Here is a 25,153-nt window from a genome sequence, read left to right as displayed (position 1 = left end):
TTTTTTTGAGCAGAGTCTCGCTCTGCCACCCAGGCTGGAGTGCGGTGGCGCAATCTCGGCTCACTACAACCTCTACCTCCCGGGTTCCAGCGATTCTCCTGACTCAGCCTCCTGAGTAGCTGAGATTACAGGCACGCACACCACACACGGCTAATTTTTGTATTTTTAGTAGAGACAGGGTTTCACCACGTTGGTCAGACTAGTCTTGAACTCCTGACCTCAGTTGATCTGCCCGCCTTGGCCTCCCAAAGTACTGGGATTACAGGCATGAGCCACCGTGCCCGGCCACTACTAAGGGTTTTTAAGGTGGCAGATGGAGTTAATTAGTAAGCTGAATGAGCCTATAGTAAGTACCAGGAAGGTCAGAGATAACTTCCAAACACCTCTCAGCATTAGCAAGAAAAAGTGTACCTTTACAGATTTAAATTCTGGTCACTTACACTAGCAAGACATGAAAAACCACATGGAGTTACTTTACATAGTCTTAAAAAATGGATAAAACAAATATAATTCTCTCTTGAATGCTTCTGGTTTTGTGCCGTTTTGAAGTAGAACATGAGGTAGTCAAGGAATTCTGTGAAATCTATTAAAATTCGTCTGCACATTTCTCCACACTGTCTCGCCATCACCACACAACACCAGGTTTGTGCTTCAGGCCCTTCTACGACGACAGAGTAAGGGAGTAAGGTGGATGATTTTTTTTTTGAGACAGAGTCTCGCTCTGTTGCCCAGGCTGGAGTGCAGTGGCATGATCTCCACTCACTGCAAGCTCCACCTCCCGGGTTTACGCCATTCTCCTGCCTCAGCCTCCCGAGTAGCTGGGACTACAGGCGCCCGCCACCATGCCCGGCTAATTTTTTGTACTTTAGTAGAGACAGGGTTTCATCGTGTTAGCCAGGATGATCTCGATCTCCTGACTTCATGATCTGCCCGCCTTAGCCTCCCGAAGTGCTGGGATTACAGGTGTGAGCCATCACACCCGGCCAAGGATGACATTTTTGACACTCACAAAGCAGGTAACAGGAATAGTTGTCACAGGGGTCCTGAACTGGCTGCACCCACCCGCTTGCAGGCAAACGACCACATGCAACCACCCAGAGCAGCAGTGATGTTGCCGAATGGACCACAAGGAAGAAGAAGACTGACAGGTGACAGGAAAGGACAGGACACCTGCCCGGCTGAGACGCCACCGCCGGGCCTGGGAGAAGAGGGGAGTTGTGTGAGGATTGGAAAGGAGAAGGCATCTCTAGGGTGAGAGATGGCAGATGTGACAATACTGAGGTGGGAATGTGTCACTCTTCCACTCTCCAGTGAAGTCACGCTGGTTCTCCCTTCCCGTAAACACATTCTAAAGCACAGGCATCCCAGTCCTGACCTTCCGATCCAGTTCTCCTGCCTCCTCCATCCTTAGTTCCCACAGAATGCTCGCCACTCCCATACTGACCTCATTCAACACCATTCCCTGACCACATGCGCTCTGCATTTCCACGCATCGGCCCCACTCTTCCTTCTGCCCAACGAGGCAAGAGATGGGGACAGTCAGGAGACCAGGGCTGGGGGCTGGCTGTGTGGGTGAGTAGCTACCTCTGCCACCTACTTGCTGTTAAGCTGATGATGGGCAAGTTACTTAAGCCCTCTGGGGCTTCATGTTCTCATCTGTGAAGTAGACAGGTGCAGCACCCACTTCATGGAGGTGCTGTGACAATGAAACGTGCTGATGCATGTGCAGACCTCTAGAGCACAGTGCTGAGCTCATAAGTACACTCAGCAAATGCCAGCTGACAGTCGTGATACTAACAGTAAGAACCTCCTCACTCTTACTGTTAGCCCTCCAAGGGCCAGATCAACGCTACCCAGTTCAGAAACTTTCTCCTCATTTACAATAAAGGTCCATTGCTCCTTCAAATTTAACTGCTTTCTAATTTGTGTATCTCGATGGTGACGCTGATTTCATTCTGTCTTGAGTGTTCCCCTTCTAGGGACAACATCAGATTTCAGCGATTTCCCCATCACCCAGTCAGGAGGCATTTGATGTTTGGCTTGAATTGAGAAACCTGAAGAATATTGCGACATGGAGATTTACTCCAATGTCAAACTTCCTTCCTAGGGCAGGAAGCCCACATTCAAGTACAGCAGGAAGTAAGGACGGGCAGGGGGCAAGTGAGTCCTCACTGCAGAAAGCCTGTCTTCAGAAATCCAAAAAGCATAGAAAAATCTGAGTCATTTTGGAATTTAACAGGAATCTTTGAAATTGTACGTTAATCATCTCATGCAGGAATTCACAATCTCATAGGCTTGAATATTGAAATCTCCTAGGTCCATTTTCCAAGGATGACATTTATTCGGTCACTCTGTCATTTGCTCAACAAGATCTTAAATGCTCTTTATGATGTCCCAAGCACTGAGTCAGGCACCGTCCTCACCTGCTCGGAGCTTAGATCCAGTCTCCTAACTCCCTTGCTACATTTTTGTAATGGTGCCTGTCTTTGTTTTACAGCACTCCATCGATCAGCCTGATTTTATCTGGCAATTAAAAATGAATAAATCCCACACCACAGCACCACCTGGAAGGAAACATTCTCCTACAGCCACTTGGAGAAGCCCCCCACACTCAGCCATCTGTCTCTGTGTCACTTTTGGAGCCAGCCAGTCTGGGCTCATACCCAGCCAGGACTCAGCCACGTGCTCCCGGGCCAGCTGCTTCATCTCTGGGAGACTGGCCTTCCTCCTCCGTGACATGGAGCCACCCCTGCTTCATAGGGCTGTCTGGGGAACTCACTGAGTCATCCAGGCACAGCCCTAGAGCAACAGCCAGAACAAAGCAAGCCCGACTCAGAAGGGTTTCTTCTACCTTCCATTTCCCCCTCAGGAAGGCCCAAGAAGAGGAAGCTAAGCCACTGTTCTGGGATTGGGAGGGACGCACGCAGCCATGGGGAAAACTTCAATCTAGGTGTTTCCATCGGTCCTTATCTGGTCATGCTGTATCCCAGTGGAACTTTGGCATCCAGACAAACACAGTTTGGTTATGGCATTGAGTGTGCAGTTCAACACTGATTTTATTGGCCTCTATGTATTAAGCATGTGCCAGGTATCGAGGATCTAAAAAGAAGTGAGACCCAATCTCTGCATTTAAGAAGGACCCATCCCAGCCAGAACATGGACACACAGACAAATAACTCATAACATGGTGGGATGAGTACAAAAACCCAAGGATCAGAAGGCACGAGTCACTCCACACAGGAGCAGAGAGGGCTGGTGGGGTGAGGGAGGGCTTCCCAGGGAGAGGCGTGTGGGACAGCTCTGCCAGGGGATTGAAATAGTCATGCACTAGGAGTTTGAAACAACGCCTGCTTGCTTTCCTCAGCCTAACAGCAAATCTTGACTTTGGCTTTTAAATCTGGTAAAAGGGGAAAAGTATGAGAAAAGTAAAACCAATGAAGAAAAGAGACGAGGAGGATAGGAAAGGGACACATTGTTTATTCGTAGACAGGGGCCCCTATTTCTTTCATCCAATCATCTATTGTCTCTGAGCAGCCAGTCATCGGATCAAAGGAAATAAATGTTCAGCCCTCCCTGGTACGGGGGAAACGTCACCAGAGTGGAAATGCAGAGATGTGCGGCAGCATGAGTGCGTGTGAACGTGACTGTCATCACCACACACGCTTTCAAGGGAAGACTATAGAACGTTCTCAAAGCCCACAAGCCACAGCCCTGCACGTCATTTCAAGCGGGCAGCAGCTCGCTCCTGTGTTGTTCACCGCAGCTATTTCCTTGAGAAATTTCACAGCTTCAGCATGCAGCCACCATGCTTTCTGCCTCATACACAGGGGAAAAGCTGAGTGACTGCATTGTCCTTGAAATTTTACCCGAAAACCTCATGACTTTTTTGCTTGCATAGATTCTTTTTTTTTTTTCTTCTCTGAGACGGAGTTTCGCTTTTGTTGCCCAGGCTGGAGTGCAATGGCACGACCTTGGCTCACTACAACCTCCGCCTCCTGGGTTCATGAGATTCCCCTGCCTCAACCTCCCCAGTAGCTGACATTACAGGCATGCACCACCATGCCCTGCTAATTTTGTATTTTTAGTAGAGACGGGGTTTCTTCTGTTGGTCAGGCTGGTCTCGAACTCCTGACCTCAGGTGATCTGCCTACCTTGGCCTCCCAAAGTGCTGGGATTACAAGCCTGAGCCACTGCGACCGGCCTGCTTGCATAGATTCTTTACGGAAGCTGATTACAGCCACAAAGGAAGGTGATGAATAAAGAACAGCTCTCAGCTCCATTCCCTATTCATAGGCTTAAAAGACTCATTTTTGCAACAATGAGACAGCACGCATGCATATGATTAGAAAGTCTGACACAGAAATGAAGATGTGCGTTTATAAATTTTCTGTCTATCTTGTTACTTATTCAGAGGTGGGTTTTCTGGGAAGCTAATGACACCTGAATTTCAGAATCCCTTATTTGCACCGCCCTGTCCAAGGCCCTAGATGCCCTATACCTGGTTCCCTCTTTGTTTTCCTAAAGTCTCCACAAGTTGTATAAGTTTCAGGTCCCTCAGATGTCTGTACTTCACATTAGGAGTTTTGAGACCAGCCTGGCCAACATGGTGAAACCCTGTCTTTACTAAAAATAGAAAAATTAGCCGGGCGTGGTGGTGGGCGCCTATAATCCCAGCTACTCGGGAGGCTGAGACAGAACTGTTTGAACCCGGGAGGCGGAGGTTGTGGTGAGCTGAGATCGTGCCATTGCACTCCAGCCTGGGTGATAGAGTGAAACTCTGTCTCAAAAAAATAAATAAGGCCGGGCGTGGTGGCTCACGCTTGTAATCCCAGCACTTTGGGAGGACGAGGCGGGTGGATCATGAGGTCAGGAGATGGAGACCATCCTGGCCAACATGTTGAAACCCCGTCTCCACTAAAAATACAAAAAAATTAGCCGGGCGTGGTGGCAGGCCCCTATAGTCCCAGCTACTTAGGAGGCTGAGGCAGGAGAATGGTGTGAACTCGGGAGGCAGAGCTTGCAGTGAGCTGAAATTGCGGCCACTGCACTCCAGCCTGGACAACAGAGTGAGACTCTGTCTCAAAAAATAATAATAATAAAATAAATAAATAAATAAATAGGCTGGGCTCGGTGGCTCACGCCTGTAATCCCAACACTTTGGGAGGCTGGGGTGGGTGGATCACCTGAGGTCAGGAGTTTGACACCAGCCTGGCCAACCTGGTGAAACCTCATCTGTACTAAAAATACAAAAATTATCTGGGCGTGGTGGCAGGCACCTGTAATCCTAGCTACTGGGGAGGCTGACAGAGGAGAATCACTTGAACCTGGGAGGCGGAGGTTGCAGTCAACGGAGATTGTGCCATTGCACTCCAGCCTGGGCAACAGAGCGAGACTCCATCTCAAATAAATAAATAAAAATAAATACATAAAAATAAATAAACAACATTAGAAGACTCACACATGGGCTTGAATCTATAAAACTTGAAGCCTACCTGAGAGAGGACAAAGTCGAACAGGGGCTTTATCGGAAAGGTCACGGCAATTCACCGCTGATTCCGAGTATTCTTTCTTATTCGGGGAGACTTCTACCACCCAAAAACAACAAAAAATATTACTTTAGAATCAGAAATAGGAATTCATGACTGAAATAGGAAGCCATGGCATTCATACTTTACACTTGACCTCTTTGTATGGAAGAGCAAAGAAATGAGAATTAATATTATTATTTATTTATTTATTTATTTAATGGAGATGGAGTCTCGCTCTGTCGCCAGGCTGAAGGGCAGTGGCGTGATCTCAGCTCACTGCAACCTCCGCCTCCCGGGTTCAAGCGATTCCCCTGCCTCAGCCTCCTGAGTAGCTGGGACTACAGGCAAGCGCCACCACACCCGGCTAATTTTTTTGTATTTTTTAGTAGAGACAGGGTTTCACCATGTTGGCCAGGATGATCTCGATCGCTTGACCTCATGATCCACCCGCCTCGGCCTCCCAAAGTGCTGGGATGACAGGCGTGAGCCACCACACCCAGCCCAATTCTAATTTAATAAATCTTTAATATCTAATGTGCACTTTCCTCTCATAGTCTCTTTCTTACCAAGCAATTTGGGGATTAAGGAAGCTTAATTAAAAGAAATTTAAATTAGACCCTAGTTAACTTTTTTATAATTCCAAAATGATATTTATGTTCCACCTCCAAACTAGAAATTACGGGTGATCAAAACAATAAAGTCGATTCAGAGAGAGCAAAACAGTAATAAACTGTAAGTATAAGAATTTACAAACCAAAGAAGAAAGCAAATGACACTCTACCCTTTAAAAAAAAAATCACAGCATATAGCTTTTGGATAGGGCTTTTCTGTTTTGTTTTGGTTTTTAATTAACTCTGAAGTTACTTCCACCATATCACTTAAATCATTATTATCTCAAATGTTAAATGGATGCTATTCAATAAAATTACAAGATATCTTTTATCTAATTTATTATGTTTTGTTTCCTACCTTTTCAATGTCATAAATTTAAGAAAAGTTACAATAACTATAATCTCTACCCACCCCCCTCCTAAAACAACCTGCCGCAACGGCCAGCCATGCGTTCTCATCCTACCTTCTCATCTGCTTCAAGAGAAGAGACCAGAGCTGGCTCTGCAGATAAGGAAGTCAATTCTTCTGGTTAGAGTAACTGACGTATTTCTCTTCCCTTCCTGTCGGGCACAGGCTGACGCAGTGCACCCTGTGTGGCCAGCCTTACATGCCTCGGTGGCTATTCCCACATCACTAGGGACCCAGGGAGCAAAGCCACCCCAAAACCACACCAAGGAGCTCTTCTATGCCAACATTTTACATTTTTAGCTGGAGGAAAGACCAGGCTGATGCTGGTGAAATGTTTCACCCTTCCTAAGGAAACTCTCTACAGAGACTACAGGCTTCAAATATTCAAATGTTTCCACATTTGTGAAGGGTTTCACATTGACTTCAGTGTAAATGACTAACCACATCTCAAAGAACAGCTACTAACTTAAGAATAATTTACAAGAAAGGGGGACAGCCAGGCCAAGAGCGATGAAGATTGTAATGAAATCACCAAGGGGAACCTTCAAAATGCTATGCATGTACTAGGTAGTATTACTCAGCACCGTGAAGTGTCCCTGCCCTGCTAACTCAGGCATGGCCAAAGACTTGCTCTGGAGAGCAATAAGACAATGAAGTGTGTGCAAAGGTGCCACGTGCCACGTAGGCTTAGCACCTTCCGAGCCAGTACTGGGGCCACCATTCTCTTTCCCTTGTCTTTCCCTCGATGACTCCAGACACAGGCTGCTCCATCGACCTGGTCTCAGCATGGAGAAGATGTGAAGCAGAGCCATGGAAGATCCTCGATGGTCATGGAGTGTGAGTGGCAAATAAATGTTTGCTGTCATCAACCACTGAGAGTGTAGGGCCATTTGTTTCTGCAGCTAACCTAGCCTATTCTGCTGTAGTGTGTAGTGTTTTCACAAACACAGAACTGAGCATCAAACTATTTAATATATACTATATTAAATATATACTATTTACTATAGCATGAATATTTACCCATTGGAACAAATGCCAGCGGAGGCCCTGCCATACCACGAGTTATCCTTTAGTTATTGGTCTTGGGGATGAGGTCCCAGGGAAAGGGCTGCTGTCACCAGGATTGAGAGGAAGAGGGACCCAAGAAGCTCAGAGCAGCCACTGTTTCATGGGGTACGGAGGTATTTCAGCACAACTGTGCCTCCGCTTCCCAGCTCAATAGCAGATCTAAATATAGGCACTTCTTAGCTAATCTCTTTAGCATTTCTCAGCACAAGACTCTCACTTTAGATATGTGTCAGCCAGAGTTTCTTTTCCTTTACAACATTAAATTCCTCAGCCATGAGTGTTTCAACAGCACCCTCGTCCTCATCATCTTCTTCTGTTATTATTATTTTGACTCAGCATGATCTCATAGTACATCTCAGTAGCACACTTTTTGACACAGGGGAAGAAAGGAAAAAACGGAATATCCACAGGATGGCATTTGGACTATGAAGGGCTGCAGATTATAGCAGAACAACACTGCTGGATATTATTATTATTATTATTATTATTTTTTTTTTTTGGGGGGGATGGAGTCTTGCTCTTTCACCCAGGTGGGACTGCAGTGGCGCGATCTCAGCTCACTGCAAGCTCCGCCTCCCAGGTTCACGCCATTCTCCTGCCTCAGCCTCTCCGAGTAGCTGGGACTATAAGTGCCCGCCACCGCGCCCGGCTAATTTTTTGTATTTTTAGTAGAGACGGGGTTTCACCATGTTAGCCAGGATGGTCTCGATCTCCTGACCTCGTGATCCGCCTGCCTCAGCCTCCCAAAGTGCTGGGATTACAGGTGTGAGCCACTGCGCCCAGCCACTGCTGGATATTATTGATGTTATTTATTGATGTGACAGTTCATTGATTGCTATGATTATTAGGCCCACACTTGCTAAATAAAGGTATTGGCAGCTCCAGTCCCACAGTCTGTATTCAAGAAATTTGACTCCAGGAAAGAAAGGTGATTGCACGCAAACCTGCCAACCTATCACTAACCTCCAAATTGAAAAACAAACCTAAGATTCACTCCACTGACTTACTGCATAGAAACTAAACATTATTCTAAAATATGGCGGAGTGCCAAAGATTCATGAGCAGTTATGAGTCAAGGTGTCTGAGCTCCAATGCTTCTGATGGACATCCATTCGTGGCAGATGGAAGATGCTGGAAATGGCATCTGGTGAACTGCCAAATGTCTTAACGATTTTAAATTCCTTAGCCCTACATCAGTTGGGCAGAATATAATACCACATCACTGCATTTTTCCAAGCACTACAACATCACATAAGCCTAGAGAATTCAAACCCTCCTATTTACAGATATATCCATTTTTTAAAAAATATTCCATAAAGGCCATGTTTTAGTCAACTTTGTAGCCTCAACCCCAGCTCAGAGCCTGACACAAAGGGAGTGCTCCATATATGTGTGTTGAACAAGTGAACAGATAGTTATGAAGATAAACAGACCAGCTCATCCGTTTACTGGCAGCCTCAAAATGTCATATATCATGATCATTTAACAAATGTTCTTTAATAGTTAAAATTGGAGAGTGGTACCCAATATATAAAAGCTAAAATCATGTAAACATTTTTAAAATGCACATTTGCATGTTTTCTGTTGATTTATGTGCATGCTGGTAATTCGCAGTTATAACAAGATCCATGCATTAATTATGCACCATCCTAGCAGCCATTCAGGAAATTAATTTAAATTAGGAAGTTCCTAAAAGGTTGTGGGGAAAATTGAAAAGGTTGTCCCAAGCGTCACGCTCTTCCATTGCAGGCGTTTGCTCAGAACCGGTTTACTCTTGCTTTGCACGTAATTCTGTGACACTTAGCTACTGAACTCCAGGTCCACAACAAAGTAGCAGAAGAAAAAAGATTTAAGAGGCTCCTGACTGACTCAGGATCATGGTGGGGCCAAGAGCTTGGAACCAGGTAGGCAGAGAACACCCAAAACGAGATCTCAGGTGATACTGAGAACGGCAGGAAGGCAAAGCAATGTCAGCATCAGAATCACGTGTGGACTGAGGCGCAAGACTGAAACACCAGGACAGGGGAGTTGAAGCCAGGTAATAAGAAAGGAAGTCAAAAGGTAGATAAAGTTCAGAATCCAAGGAGAGGAAGACCAGGTGTGGGAGAGCAACCAGCCCGCCCAGCAAGTCTCCTTGCTCAGGCCAAACACCCAGGGCCAAGCAGCCTTGGGTCAGTCAGGGCTCTGCCCTCCTCTCGCCAGCCCTGTTTCCCTCAACGAGGCAGGTAGTTGCATCTTCCTCCACTCCATTCCTCCACTCCAGTTCTCTCCATTTGGATCTGAGGCAAAGCTAACACCCATGGCGGAAATGATTCATGCAACAAATTTTAGGCCGGGCATGGTGGCTCACAGCTATAATCTCAGCACTTTGGGAGGCTGAGGCTGGAGGATCCCTTAAGCCCAGGAGTTTGAGACCTGCCTGGGCAACACAGTGAGACCCCATCTCTACAAAAGACATATTAAAAAAATAGATGGGTGTGGTGGCTAATGCTTGGAATCCCAGCTGCTCAGGAGGATAAGGCAGGAGAATACCTTGAGCCCAGGAGCTCAAGCTCTTAGTGGTCTTTGGATGACTAAACTTTAACACATCTTAGCTCAAATTCTCCGATCACACCACTGCATTCCAGCCTGGGCAACAGAATGACACCCTGTCTCTAAATAAATAAATAAATAAATGTTAATTGTGCAGCTATTATGTGCCAGGCACAATGTGGAAGGAAGGGGATACATTAGTGAATAAAACAGGTCCTTCCTGCATGGTACTTAGTTTCTAAATGGAGACACACCATAAACAAGCAACCATAAATGCGTTCTTGCAAACTGAGAGAAGTGCTAGGAGGAAAATGTACAGGATGCAGGGGTGGAGAATGAGGAGGTCGGCTACCGTAGATGCAGTGGTCACAGGATGGCTCTCTGTAGGAGATTTTGAGCTAAGACATGTTAAAAGTTTAGTCATCCAAAGATCACTAAGGTTAGTCTGTAGTCTGACAACTTAGTAACTATTGACTTACCGCAGGGCAGAATGGGTGAGGGGAGGGAAGCGTCGCTGGGTTAGGTTGAAGGGCTCTAATAAGACCCTGATAGACCGACCAGGTTACAGTCCGATGGTCATAATCCAGATGAGAGATATCAATCTTTAACTGGGGTACTGAGCATATAAGGTAGAAATAACAAGGGTTGCTGATGGATTAGATGTGGGATTTGAAGTTTAGTTCTACCAAATCCCTGGGACCCTTGCAGTCAGCTCTTTCTTGGGGAATGGGAAGTGGGTTCCAGCAGCCTGAATTCAAGTGCATGATGAAACCAGAAAAAGCAAACGCCAAAATCAAAACTCTGAGCCTGAGAATACCTGCCAACAGGTGCATATGCCCCAGCTTTCCGTGGAGGGCAGTTTACCAGAGCCCAGTGCAATTCCTAATTTCCATAAAGAACCCACATACAAATCAAGTCTGTCTAGTTCACTATGGTTAAGGTAGTCACGAAGTGTGCCACATTTTACAAAATTTTCCACCCAAAATTTTTTTTTTTTTTTTTTTTTTGTAATGGTGCTTAAAGGAAAAATTCTTATTTACCTGGAAAACTTAACACCCCAAAGGGAAGTTTCGTTCAGATAGCTAAAGTATGCCAATCCCGGTCCCCAAGGGAACTGCAACAACGTCTCATCGGGCGCATTGCCTTCAGCAGTCACTTTCGAGTTTGTTGCCAGGTGTCCGAGCCGGTATGAATGTCCGCGTCAATCCACACAGTACAAACCGGAGGAGGGGCCGGGACCACGCGTCCCCTCCAGGACTGCCTTTTGTACGTGTGTTCTGTTTCTGTTGCTAAGGTTTAGGGAGCTGCCCGGCTACCCTCACGGGTTCCCATGGAAACCACCACCTCCCAGAGGACAGGAGGAGAGGCGAATTCAGGGTCCACCCACGGGCCCCGCCCAGGCATGGAGTCACTGAGGGTCCGGGCGGGGCCCGGGAGCTGGGCGTGGCGGGGGCCGTGGGGCTAGGGAGCTGGGCCTGGGCGAGGCAGGCGCGAGCGGAGAGGGGCGTGGCAGGTCTGGGGCGGGGCCTGAGTGCGCCTGCGCAGTCTGCGCCACTCAGGGAGGCGGAGGCGACGCGCAGGAGGAAAGATGGAAGACTACCAGGCTGCGGAGGAGGTAACCGCCGGGTCGGCGACGGAAGGGTGGAGGCCTAGAGCCCTGGCCGCGGAAGGACACGCGGTCCTGCCCGGAAAGGACTGGCTGCCCACCTCATTCAGCTAGGCCAGTCTCGGTAGCCCACGGCCTGGGGTTCACGGTCGCCGGCGCTCCGCCCGGCCCCATTCTGCCCGGACACTGCCGCCGTTTCCCCGGCGCGGGGGGGCGGGAAGGGGATTGAGCTTCTTCCCGCGCGGGGAGGCACCGGGCGTGACTCGGGGAGAGCGCCCCGGTGAGCGGTGCCGAGAAGCCTTCCCGCAGGGCCTCGCCCCCGGCCCGCAGCCAAGCTCGCCGGGAGGATGACATCACCGCCCCTTGCTCTGCGGGGCTGACCCCAGCCCCAGCCTGGAGCGGGGCGCGGCGGCCGGGCTGGGAGCGCCGAGGCTTGGACGTCTCACCGCGGAGGTGCGGGTGACGCTCCCGCTCCAGCCCCTCCGCCCCGGGCTGGCGTCCCGGCCATCCCGTGCCTTTGTCTCGGGCCTCACCTGGTTCTGCAGCACTGGGAATGAGTAGCACATTTCATTTCCGTTTAAGATGTCTCTAAGAAAGCTCATTGTTGTGGGGAAAAAATCTCTTATGCCTCCTTGAGGAAGTAGGATAAAGCCCACGGTCTCGCCAAGCAGAAGACACCCATCGGCACCGTGTGCGTTAAATGGCTTTCCTTCAAGCTCACGGTCGTTCGGGGAATAGAGCTGATAGGCGCAGCTGAGATACAAAACTCGTTTTCTTCTTACTGAATAATCCTTGTTGAAATTCAGATAGAGCCCTATGGATTTATTATGCAGACTGTCAAAAATATAAACTATAGATACATTTGGTAAGGTTGGATATCTTACCATTTATGAAATTTAGTGGCCGGGCGCAGTGGTTCACGCCTGTAATCCCAGCACATTGGGAGGTCTAGGCGGGCGGATCACCTGAGGTCAGGAGTTCGAGACCAGCCTGACCAACATGGAGAAACCCCGTCTCTATTAAAAATACAAAATTAGCCGGGCGTGGTGGTGCATGCCTGTAATCCCAGCTATTTTCGGGAGGCCGAGGCAGGAGAATCTCTTGAACCTGGGAGGCAGAGGTTGCCGTGAACCGAGATCGCGCCATTGCACTCCAGCCTGGGCAACAAGAGCGAAACTCCGTCTCAAAAAACAAAAAAAAAAAGAAAAAAAAGAAATTTAGTTTAAGGAGGAATGTTTTCAGGGAAAATAAAACTAAAACTTAAGGACTGATTCTAGAGTTTCAGTTTTGATCTGATTTCCTAACTAGCACACACTTCCTGTGACAGTGGCATAATCAGTGTTTGAATGCTGATGGCAACCAAGTGAATAATGACGAGAAGACCTGGTTCAGGAGCAGTTAGCAAAGAAAAAGCCTTTCCCCTTAAACTGTTGCCCAATATAATATTGGAAAATGTCTTGCACTATAGTAATATCGAGTAAAACTTCCAAAAAGGAAATCGCTTTGTAAAGGAAAGCGCTTAATACTGCAGTCCGATTCTGACTCCCACAAATGAGGTGGCTAAGTGGCTTCATTATTCGAGATCTCAATTGCATGTGTGTAAAATGAAGGGGCTGGACAGAGTGGTGAGTGTTCCCCCTGGGATGGAGCCCTGGGAGGTGGAGACCATGGCTGTCTTGTAGGTAGGCAGGTCTTAGGTATTTACTGAATGGCCCGTTCTGGTCCTCCCACCAGTCTCTTAGCAGCCTTTTCTGCATCTCTTCTAACTTCATGTAGATGCCTGGGCCTTTGTAACTATTCTCTCAACTCACCATTCATCTTTCTTGGAGAAGTTAAAACTATCCACTGGATTCAATACAACTCTCTGCTTTCCACTAAAAATTCTTTAAAATGTCCCTCAACCTTTTTCGTACTGTAACCATATGGGAGATGATACAGTGCCTTTCCTTTGTGATTAAGGTCACTGTAGTCACTTGGAAGGATCCTTTAAGCTTCCAGAAATGACTTAATCTCTAAGATATTGCAAATTGTCATTCACTCAGTGAGCTGGTTTTGTTTCCAAGTCCAACTTCTGAGTACAGCAAGTGAGGTGGCTTTGGGCAGTCAGCTCCTGACCCCCCTAAAAAGAAAGGGCAGGGCCTGCAGTGGACAGCAGCCAGGCAGGGAGGAAGACTCACTGCCAAGTCAGGGTTCTCTGCCTTGATTCCCTCAGGATGCACATTGACTGAGGGCCCCGGGGGTTGCCCTCTCGAAGGCATGTCCAGAGCTACGTACCTTTCCTGGGACTCAGCAGTAACTTTAAACGCTTGTGCTCATGTGAAGAGCACATTGGCAGGCAAGTGCCTGACTAATGTTATTTTCAGGATGACCTTTTTACCCATTAAGATCTACCATGTGTAAAAGGAAAACTATACTCCTGGCACTAGATTACTGCAGGCAGCCCACCTCCTGAGTCATCCAGACACTGACAGAGAACAGCCATGCTGGCAGCTGGTGGTTAGTCCTGGAGTAGGAGGGCAGCACTGGGAAAGAAAAATAATTACCTGGAAATAATATAATCATTGTACATTTTACAACTAATGGTGCTTTAAAAAAATTTCCTCAAGGTCAAACTGATCCTCCTAATCAGTTTACATCATGGAAGAGAGAATTACATCTTAAATAGATTGCTTCAGCAGCTTCAGTTAATTTATACAAAAATCAGCCAACTCATTAAGCCTCTCTATTGGTTAATGAGTCTAGCAGCCAGTTGAAATGGAAGAAGATAATGAATTCTAGTTTAAAGTGAAGTCTTAGATTGTGGCATGATTAAAACAAAACAGGGCCGGGTGTGGTGGCTCACGCCTGTAATACCAGCATTTTGGGAGGCTGAAGCGGGAGGATCACCTAAGGTCAGGAGTTCGAGACCAGCCTGGCAAACATAGTGAAACCCCATCTCTACTAAAAATATGAAAATTAGCCGGGTGTGGCGGAGGGCATCTGTAATCCCAGCTACTTGGGAGGCTGAGGCAGGAGAATCACTTGAACCTGGGAGGCAGAGATTGCAGTGAGCCGAGATCGTGCCACTGCATTCCGGCCTGGGCCACAGAGTGACACTCCGTCTCAAAAACAAATAAATAAAAATAAAACAGAATACCTTTAAATTATGTGCATGTATTCTAGTCTTCTGGTTTCTGAAGACTGTAATGTCATCCATCCTTGGTAAAGTGAACGGTCTAGTTAGATTATTTCTAAGGTCTTCATTTCTAAATTATGTTCGTTACCTAAATTTGCACTTATCAATGTAGTGGAAATATCTTTTAAATAAATCACACTTAACTGAATGTTCTTCCTTACAGACTGCTTTTGTTGTTGATGAAGTGAGCAACATTGTAAAAGAGGTAAGAGGAGAAATGCTCTTCTTAAATGTTTAATGGCTTATATTAGAGAAAATAGTGTGTTTTAAATACTCTCTTGGAATTGTTTCAACTGAGTCTATGTGTTTTGTGTTTCAAATAACAGTTTTTACTTCGGTAAATAGCTAGATAAGAATTGCTTCTATATTATGTAAATTACATATTTTAAATGAGATAAGGAATTTTATGTACATAGCATTATTACTGAATATCACCAAGACTTGATTCTGTAATCTTTTAAGCATAAAAGACACCTGGTATACAAATAAATGTCTCCAGGGTTGAATGAAGAAAGAGTGAGTAAAAGAAAATTGAACAATCAACTTCCAGTTATTCTGGACCTGGTGATCCAGTTTGGGGCCTATTTGCTTACTTTTCTTACATTCCTAAACTTCACACTTTATTGTGTTATTGATCATGAAGAGGAAGAGAGACAGAAGGGATGTTTGTTATTCATTCAGAAAGTACACACTGAGGGAGCATGCAGGGCACAGACCCTCCTGGAGTTTACAGCTGAGGGGCGGGCAGGGCAGACACATCAAACAGTCCCGCTGTAAAGTGTCAGCCCGCATTTGCTGTGTGGTAAGTGCCACTAGTGGTGGTGCTGGGAGAGCACTGAAAGGGGAATGTGAGCCACCCAGGGAGTTCAGGGACCATTTCAAGCTGAAATCTGAAGAATGAGTAGAAGTAGGGGTAATGCAGTAAAAAGAGGGGACAAGGCCCCGTGGGAAGTGGGGGCAGTGCATGGTGTGTGAGGGAGTGAAAAGGTGGGTGTGGCTGGAGCAGTGCTGAGAGCTACGGGCTCATTCTTACCCTAGGTAGGAATGAAGCCAGAAGGAGTTTCCTCAGCAGCTTCCCTGCCTTCCCTGGGTAAAATGGGGCACAGATATTAAAGGCATTGGCTAAAAGAAAACTATTAGATGATCTGAATTTAATGATACTGTTTGGGGTTTCAGATGTAATTTAGAATTTAATGTAAATTATTGACTAGTGTTTGATAAAAAACGACAACCTATGTTTGTGATCAGTATCCAAAGGCAAAATGAATTTGGCTATTTACATTGTGCAGCATCAGGTGTGACTTTCTGCTTGCTTTGCGGGATCTGTATGTTTGGTTTTCATGGTTTTTCTAAATACACAGTTTCACGTGGAACACAGCAGGCGGCAGCAAGGTGGGTGGATTACACCAGAACTGGGAACAGTGGAGGGGGCTTGTTGGGAAGTCTAGTCCTGCCTCAGTTGTTTTCTGCCTTATCTTTGACTTGGTTACCAGCTTTCAATTAGCAAGTGAAATTGAAAGTACACATTTCCAGGCTGGGCGCGGTGGCTCACGCCTGTCATCCCGGCACTTTGGGAGGACGAGGCGGGCGGATCATGAGGACAAGAGATCAAGACCATCTTGTCCAACATGGTGAAACCCCGTCTCTACTAAAAATACAAAAATTAGCCAGGCTTGGTGGCGTGTGCCTGTAATCCCAGCTACTTGGGCAGCTGAGGCAGGAGAATCCCTTGAACCCGGGAGACAGAGGTTGCAGTGAGCCAAGATCACACCACTGCACTCCAGTCTGGGCGACAGAGCAAGACTCTGTCTCAAAAAAAAAAAAAAAAGCACATTTCCAATCCACATGGAAACATGAGGTGACATTGCAGTGTTACTTGAACTTGTGTCACTGGCCTCAACAGCTATTTTGCCCCCGCAATAGGTAATTCTGTACTCAAGTGACCCTAAGTATTGGGTAGTAGTCAATTTGCACAGGTCCAAAATTGGTGGAGGGTTCTCTCCTCCTTGAAAAACTGAATTTCAAAGTACGTGTGGAGGGAGAGCTGGCGGAGGGAGAGGTTTAGCTTGAACAAGGCCCCCCCACCCTTTGACAATGCCCAGGTCTAGTAACACTGATGTCCTCTTAAACCGGGGCTTCTGGCCCCCCAGCCCTCTTGTAGCCTCTGAGCTGGGAGGGAGCACAGTGGCAGAGGACAAGAAGTAAGCCATCCCTATGTGTAACTTGACTACTCAGAGTCTCAGGGAGATGATCAGCAGGTCTGTAGGTAGAAATCAGAGTGACCTAGGGAGGTTTTAGGTCCTCAGAAGCAAGGTCGCCGGATCTAAGCCCCAGGCATCAGATCCCAGTCCATCACCACCATGCACAGCTCAGATCCCTGGACTGCTGGTTTGCTCTGCCTGTCTGAGGACAGACCTTGGCCCTCACTGAATGTTATTTTCACTTTAGGTCATAACTGTCATAGAAACTCAGGTTCCTGGTTTCCAGCACAGCAAGTTAGGGGTAGGGAAGAAAGTTGCTGAGATGCAAGCACCTTGGCATCCATGTGAAAGGGGAGCTGACAGTGAAAAACCCAGAAAATCATACAATGGCAATATCATAATGATAAGCTTAGCAAGAGCAGCGACAGTGAGCCTTGCGTTGTCAGATAACCCCCAAAGAATATAGCATAGAAAAAGAAATAAACGTATAATAAAGAAAAAAGGTTGGGTTGGGTGCTGTGGTTTATGCCTGTAATCCCAGCACTTTAGGAGGCTGAGACAGGAGGATCACTTGAGCCCAGGCATTTGACCCCATCTCTACAAAAAACTAGCCAGGCGTGGTGGCACATGCCTGCAGTCCCAGCTACTGGAGAAGCTGAGGTGGGAGGATTGCTTGAGCCCAGGAGGGAAGCTGAGGTGGGAGGATTGCTTGAGCCCAGGAGGGAAGCTGAGGTGGGAGGATTGCTTGAGCCCAGGAGGGAAGCTGAGGTGGGAGGATTGCTTGAGCCCAGGAGGGAGGCTGAGGTGGGAGGATTGCTTGAGCCCAGGAGGGAGGCTGAGGTGGGAGGATTGCTTGAGCCCAGGAGGGAGGCTGAGGTGGGAGAATTGCTTGAGCCCAGGAGGGAGGCTGAGGTGGGAGGATTGCTTGAGCCGAGCAGGTCAAGGCTGCAGTGAGCCAAGATTGCATCACTGCTCTCCAGCCTGGGCAACAGAAGAACCCTGCCTCAGAAAAACAAAAATAAAAAAATTTCATCATAAACCTAAAATAAGTTTTGGAATATAAAGGGCTTTTAGTTATCTGAAAAATGCACTTAATGTGGTAACATGTTCTCAGACAATGCTGGATAAAAGTATTTTTTAATATGATTATTTGGATAGGTTTGTATATTGTCGGTTGTACAAATAATACAGTTCATCTAATATATAGTATTAGTATATGTTAGGTAGTAGTAGATAAAAGTAATATACTTTTAAGAAATGAATAGGCAAAATATTTTCTAGCCTCAACAGGAAAAAATGTGTATCTCTAAATATTAATAGTAGTGAACATTAAATGTGATTATTAGGTCAAAATGTGTAAATAATTTGACAGACTGAATTTTTAAAGCAAATTTCAAACTTATTTAAATGAAATAATGCTATTAAGTATATTTGCAAAGGCACCCTCATGATTAAAAATAAACTTTTCATAAATCACTTCTTGGGGTGCCGTCAGTTCCTGATTGAAAGGTGGTGTGGGTGCATTTGGTTAACCGGGACGCACTTTGTGCTTTGTTTTCTAGGCTATAGAAAGCGCAATTGGTGGTAACGCTTATCAACACAGCAAAGTGAACCAGTGGACCACAAATGTAGTAGAACAAACTTTAAGCCAACTCACCAAGCTGGGAAAACCATTTAAATACATCGGTAATGGATTGTTTCTTGTAGATTTGGGGGATGGTTTTTTAACACTGATCAGAGGGGCATCCAGTACCAGAAACAACAGCTAATGTGGCCTCAACTCAAAGAAGGCTCCTGGTGGGAGTCGGTCGTGTGTGTAGTATACATTAGCGTACGCTTGACCATTTGGCTGCTGGTACAATTGCAGATCGTATGTGAAGCGGGATCTTACAGGAGGTCCCCATCGGATGCTTTTAGAACAAGTGAAGCGTAGAGGAGATGTGGACAGCTCCCAACTTACATTGGCTCAACTTAGAATTTTTCAACTTTTGATGGATTTACCAGGGTATTAAGTGCATTTGCAACTTAACATTTTCATATATTGTTGATTTATGATGGGTTTATGGGACATTGTAAGTCAAGGAGCACCTATAATTTGTCAATATAGTGAGACAAGGCAATCTGTCCCTATAATTTTTATCGAGAACATCAACCATGTGGAGCTACGTACGTTGTACATTTGCTAAAAGTGGACAGAATGACATTTGTGTTTCCCAATAGACTTCTCTAACAAAAATTTGTTTTAACTTAAGTGACTTGTGTAATTATGCAGAAGAATGGAGCTGGATTACACACGGCAAGTTCCTGCTTCTGGGACAGCTCTACTGATGGTATGATTTTCATTCATGTTTGTGAAGTTTTGTTGTGTGAAATATATGACTGGAAGTTTCCTATCTTTGAATGCAATGCATGTTTATCACCTTTTAAAACATTTTATAATAGACTTGGCCAAGGTTCTTTGTGTAGCATAGAGATGGGTACTTGACTGTTGGCCTTACTGTGAGTAAAACGTCGTCCCCCAGCTTTCCCTGCCTTAAATGCTGCTCTCTTCCCTCCTGCAGGGAGCTGCACCGTGCGATGGGAGAATAAGACCATGTACTGCATCGTCAGTGCCTTCGGACTGTCTATTTGACCTGCAGTCCAGCCTACGGCCTTTCTCCTTTTGTCTCTAGTTCATCCTCTAACCACCAGCCATGAAATCAGTGAACTCTTTTCTCATTCTTTGTTTTGTGGCACTTTCACAATGTAGAGGAAAAAACCAAATGACCGCACTGTGATGTGAATGGCACCGAAGTCAGATGAGTATCCCTGTAGGTCACCTGCAGCCTGCGTTGCCACTTGTCTTAACTCTGAATATTTCGTTTCAAAGGTGCTAAAATCTGAAATCTGCTAGTGTGAAACTTGCTCTACTCTCTGAAATGATTCAAATACACTAATTTTCCATACTTTATACTTTTGTTAGAATAAATTATTCAAATCTAAAGTCTGTTGTGTTCTTCATAGTATCATCATAAATGATTTCTTCATATTTAGTGAGTGGCTACAGAATCTATACAACCGGGCTGGGCGTGGTGGCTCACGCCTGTAATGCCACCACTTCGGGAGGCCAAGGCGGGTGGATCATGAGGTCAGGAGATCAAGACCATCCTGTCTAACACGGTGAAACCCTGTCTCTACTAAAAATAAAAAAAGTTAGTTAGCCAGGTGTGGTGGCGGACGCCTGTAGTCCCAGCTACTTGGGAGGCTGAGGCAGGAGAATGGTGTGAACCTGGGAGGCAGAGGTTGCAGTAAGCCAAGATCGTGAGCCAAGTTCCTGCCACTGTACTCCAGCCTGGGTGACAGAGCAAGACTCCACCTCAAAAAAAAAAAAAAAAAAAATCTATATAACCAAAAAAAAGAAAAGTTGCAGTTCTGCTGTGGTCCTCTCCACGATGTACTTGTTTCACCCATGGGACCAGGATCCTGACGGCTCTGCTGGGTTCTGGTTCGATTCCTACCACACCCCCCATTCTGAAGCCCTCCTCTTCTAGAGGTTAAGGGGTGAGAGGTGGGCAAACCAATTTCTATTCTCTTAGCCAGAGAGCTCTAACTCACACTTGGCCCAAAGCTGTAACACCTTAACTGTTAATCCCGTGTTCTCTGTAGGGCTCACAAATTGTCTTAGTACTTCATAGCTTACAAAATGGTTTTCACAATCATTCATTTTGTGTCCTCAACAATTTGCAGTCATTTAAAAATCAGAAAATGTGTTTGGAGGTTATCTGATTGGTTTAAAGTCACACATCCAAGTAGGGAGATGGGCCCAAGCCCAGGCCTTGTCTCCATCTTCAGTGCTCGTCCCCAGGCCACGTTAGAGATGGCAGTAAAGATACCTCCGTGCCTGCCTGCTGAAATGGAAAAGCCCTGCCGTTGTCTCCAAAGCCGCTTCATTAAAGCATTTATGTCTGCAAGGCCAAATTAACTCCACACGCAAAGAGCAAACAAATCAAGACACATAGAAGTGAATATTAAAAATTTATTAACATTTCCCAGAAAGGTAGTGTCAGAATTAAGCCATTCGCAAAACACAAACATTCACTTTTGCCTGATGACAGCAACACTGTGATGGGGTGGCACTGTGCCCCACGGACAGGTCCACAACTCAACACACGGCTCTACCTCTCCTTTTGGGCTTAAAGTTTAGTGTTATTTTATTTTACAAATATTTACAGTCATTTTGTAAAAAGGCAGTTTTTAGTAGCAGAAAATTCTTCTGTTTTATAGTATGGTATCATAGTTACCAGCATATCTCCAATGTCAAACCAAGATAAACAGCATCACAAGATGTCACAGACTAACGCAACTTCCCTTTGGCCAGGGGAAAAGATTTGTATCTTTTTTTTTTTTTTCTTCAAAAGTCTAACCTCTAAGGCAACCGGTTTCTAAAACCCTCAAAATACACAAATACACTTTCATGTTTTAAGTCTCATCTTCACTAAATGTTCAGACACATCCGTTTTCATTATCCCTTTTATGAGGATCTGTGTTTTTCCTGTGATAAAGGATTCAGGAAGTAATTTACCACATTATAATCTATTTAACGTAACTACCCTCAGTAAATAGTTCATAAAATACTTGAGGCTGGTGACATTTGTCTTGTAACCTGCTCATTTAGTGGGTTGAGTTTACAAAATGTATCTAAGCTTTTATTGCAATCTGCAATTATGTACAGTAACAACCTTACAAACCTTGAACATATATATCCCCTTCTCTAGCCTTTCAAATGGGGCTTAAGAGAGAGAAAATGGCACCACTTCACTGCTGTAATGATTTAATAATAAATCAAGCAGACTTATTATCCACATGGATAACGAAGCTCTCCCTAGGGAAACTGAAATACCTCTGGTCATCTTCCAGGTTCTCCTAGACTGGACCAGTATTTAAAAAATCCCAAAGATGATGTTATTCAAGCCATTACCATGAAAGAACTAAAGTCAGCCCTTTAAGTTCGCAAAACTTTAACATAACTACCCTCAGTAAATAATTTATTTTTTCTTCAACAATTTTCTTGCTACTGTCAAAAGTTTCTGGCAGACTTTAGTGTTTTAACCTGATACCTATGGTATATATTCTACATGCCAAGTGCTAGAGAGTTTAAGCAAAATTTTACATGGGGTATGTAATATGTCGGTATTTATGATATACCAGGGAAGACAAGTTGAAAATACATGACTTAGTAAGAATGATTTTCCCCTTAAGTACTTTCTTTCTAATTGTTTTTCTTATTTCCAACTTAGTTACAAAAAGTAAATAAATAATCCTATATGTTTCATTTCATTGATGCATGAAGACTCAATGTATGAAGACAATAGTCATCAGTTTACACTATAGGACAAAGTTTTAAAAAGTTCTAATGTGTGTATGGCTAAATGCCTCAAATATTTTACATTTACTGATAAATAACAGCATTCCAAAATCATGGACAATTATTAAAAGTTGTAAACTATATCACAGAATATGTTAATCAGCACGTCTTCATCAGTTTACATAAAATTATAGTAGTCTTATTAGAAGTTGTAAAATTTGGTAACAGAAAATTTTTTTCAATACACAGAATAAAAAAAAACACATCACTGCAAATTTAAAAATCATGTAAACTTGAATTACCCTTGCAGTAACAGTTGTCTTAAACATTCATATTTACAAGGTTTTTAAAACAAATGTGAATAGAATCCATATTAAAAGTACATCATCATTAAAGTTTAAAAGGAAAGATACAAAGGAAAGTCATAACAAATAGTTTCTCATGAACATCTCTAAGGTCCTAGCACTACTTAATGTGGATGATAGCGTGAAGCTCTGCATGGTAATCTGAGAGTCAATGCATAGATGAAGAAAAAAAGTAGGTACTGCTTGTGTTGCGGAACTATCATCTTCTGGACCTCAATCGCCAAGATGGCATCAGTCAGGTTGCCCTCAGTTATTGGATGTTAATAGAAGTGTGACTGTAGAGGTCAAGAGGAAAGCATGGGAGACGTCCACATGAGACTCTATATGGAGTCCCTGACTGAAAAGAACGGGGAAGCTCCAGGACCTTCTATGATGCCACAGATTCAGCGGTGCCAAGGACTTCACAGAACAGGTCATCCCTACCTGACCGCCATGTGACGCATGGAGGACAGGGAACCCCTTCCGGAAGCACGAGTTGCCTTCTACCCAAATACGTTTTCCATGAACCATTTAAAACATTTTACTTTCATTTTGTTTCCAAATAAGAGTTTTAAAAACTTTTGGCCAATAAATAATCTAAAATATTCTATCAATCTTTCATGTAGCTTTACTTATTTATGACACGGGTTCTCGCTCTGACACCCAGGCTGGAGTGCAGTGATACAATCATGGCTTACTGCAGCCTTGACCTCCAGGGCTCAAGCAATCCTCCCACCTCAGCCTCCTGAGTAGCTGGGACTATGGGCATGCCCCAGCATACCCAGCTAACTTTCTAAATGTTTTATAGAGACAGGGACTCCCTATGTTGCCCAGGCTGGTCTCAAACTCCTGGGCTCAAGTGATCCTCCCACCTTGGCCTCCCAAAGTGTTGAGATTACAGGTGTGAGCCACTGCGCCTGGTCCCTCATTTAGCTTTTATTTACATAAATAAATAAAGCTGTATGGCATTTCATATTCAACAGAGTTGCAGAAACTGCTATTTACTGGAATGGTAAGGTTTTCTCTCCTGCCCATACCTCCCACGGGGAAATCCATTTAATCGTGTGTGTACATGCAGGCCCCTGCAAAGCACCATGGCAGTAACACCTTCCCCACTGAGCTGGTAACCGTAAATTATCTTAGCCTTTCCTTATTCAACTTATCAAACCCTCCTCACAACTCCACACTATTACTTCCCCTTTGGTGACGCGAAGGGTTGGAACCCAGGCATCCCCCATTCCCCTGATGAGTCATAACTCACACACTGCACAAAACGCAGTCCATGTAAGTGACCGATCACTTCAGGCCACTTGGTTACCCAGGGCACTGGCCACTCACTGAGGAAGGACTGCCATGAAGCAGCCACAGATAAGGCTTCCCTTTGAGTTTAAAGGGTCAAAAAACAGTACCATGGAAAAGGGAAGAAAGAGGGTGATGCTGTCACGATGAGGACCTAGTCACAGGCTGCCCGTGAACTTGGAATCAGTGAATGATTACAGGAAAAAAAAAAAGTACATAATTAACTCTCCTAAAAACGTGTAATTTACTCCTCATCACTGAAAACACGCTCATCTGAAATCTTCGTAAAAAAGGATTTGGCTGTTGAAACTTGTTATCAATGCCTCTCTTCTCATAGCCACCATGACAATAAATTTGGCTAAACATTTAAATTTGCCCTCAGTTTTGGTTTTCCTTTAAAAAAATATGTAAACAAATGAGCAACAGGAAATCTCTGCTTATAAGAAAAGTCTGAATACAACAGGGGAAGGTCAGCAGACGGTCACCGGGGAAAGCATCCAGGCACCTTGTCGCCTCGCTAGGCTGGCCGGGGCTCAGTCACTATCTGACTCCTCCTTGTACTTGGCCCGAATGGCCTGGCCGTTCTGCAGCGGCATTTCCTCATAGTCACTCCTGTGAGCAAAGGGACCTTTGAGACCGTCTAACTTCTGACAGCTCTTTATTTGCCTCTTCCACACTGACAGACCATTCCAGCAGGAATTCCATCATAGCTTCACTCTTTCAATTTTCTATCACCAACTGCTACTGCTCACCCCGTCCTCCTCTCCCCCACCCCCAGTTCCCAGGGCCCATCAGTCCAGAAAGCACAGTTCTTCCCGTGGCCAGCACGCCCTACAGGTAGCCAGCAGAAGGGACTACTACCACATCTAAGCCCGTATACGGTGAAAACAGAAAACCACGAGCCACTTGACACTCCAAGGTAAATGCCTTCATACCTTGAAAATAATTTTAGAAGAGTAACCCACCATTCAGTAAACATGCAAGGCCATGCTGGGATGCCCAAGCTATGCCGGCCTTCTAACGAACAGGGACTTAC

At 45.3% G+C, this 25,153-nt stretch overlaps 2 protein-coding genes across 3 annotated transcripts in view; one reads left to right on the top strand and one right to left on the bottom strand.

Moving 5' to 3' along the window:
* The first annotated feature begins 11,658 nt into the window (after positions 1-11,658).
* On the top strand, positions 11,659-20,113 carry DYNLT1 (dynein light chain Tctex-type 1). 2 transcript variants are annotated; one of them, XM_012505992.2, is made up of 5 exons: positions 11,659-11,763; positions 15,093-15,134; positions 18,693-18,816; positions 19,383-19,460; positions 19,692-20,113. In XM_012505992.2, exons 1-5 carry the CDS (start codon positions 11,737-11,739, stop codon positions 19,760-19,762), a joined length of 342 nt encoding a protein of 113 aa, XP_012361446.2. In that variant the 5' UTR covers positions 11,659-11,736; the 3' UTR covers positions 19,763-20,113. The 2 variants fall into 2 exon arrangements, with proteins under 2 accessions (XP_012361446.2, XP_030665774.1); XM_030809914.1 differs by having other exon boundaries at positions 11,694-11,763; positions 19,403-19,460.
* A 1,014-nt stretch (positions 20,114-21,127) lies between these two features.
* Positions 21,128-25,153, bottom strand: part of TMEM181 (transmembrane protein 181) — a 99,250-nt gene continuing 95,224 nt past the window's right edge. Inside the window, 1 exon segment of the mRNA XM_030809912.1 lies at positions 21,128-24,729. Coding sequence (XP_030665772.1) covers positions 24,651-24,729 — 79 coding nt within the window. The 3' untranslated portion in view covers positions 21,128-24,650.

Source organism: Nomascus leucogenys, chromosome 3 (genome assembly GCF_006542625.1).
Source record: "Nomascus leucogenys isolate Asia chromosome 3, Asia_NLE_v1, whole genome shotgun sequence".
Lineage (NCBI taxonomy): Eukaryota > Metazoa > Chordata > Mammalia > Primates > Hylobatidae > Nomascus > Nomascus leucogenys.
Note: the sequence above shows the minus strand (reverse complement) of the source record. Positions and strands in the feature narration are given on the sequence as shown.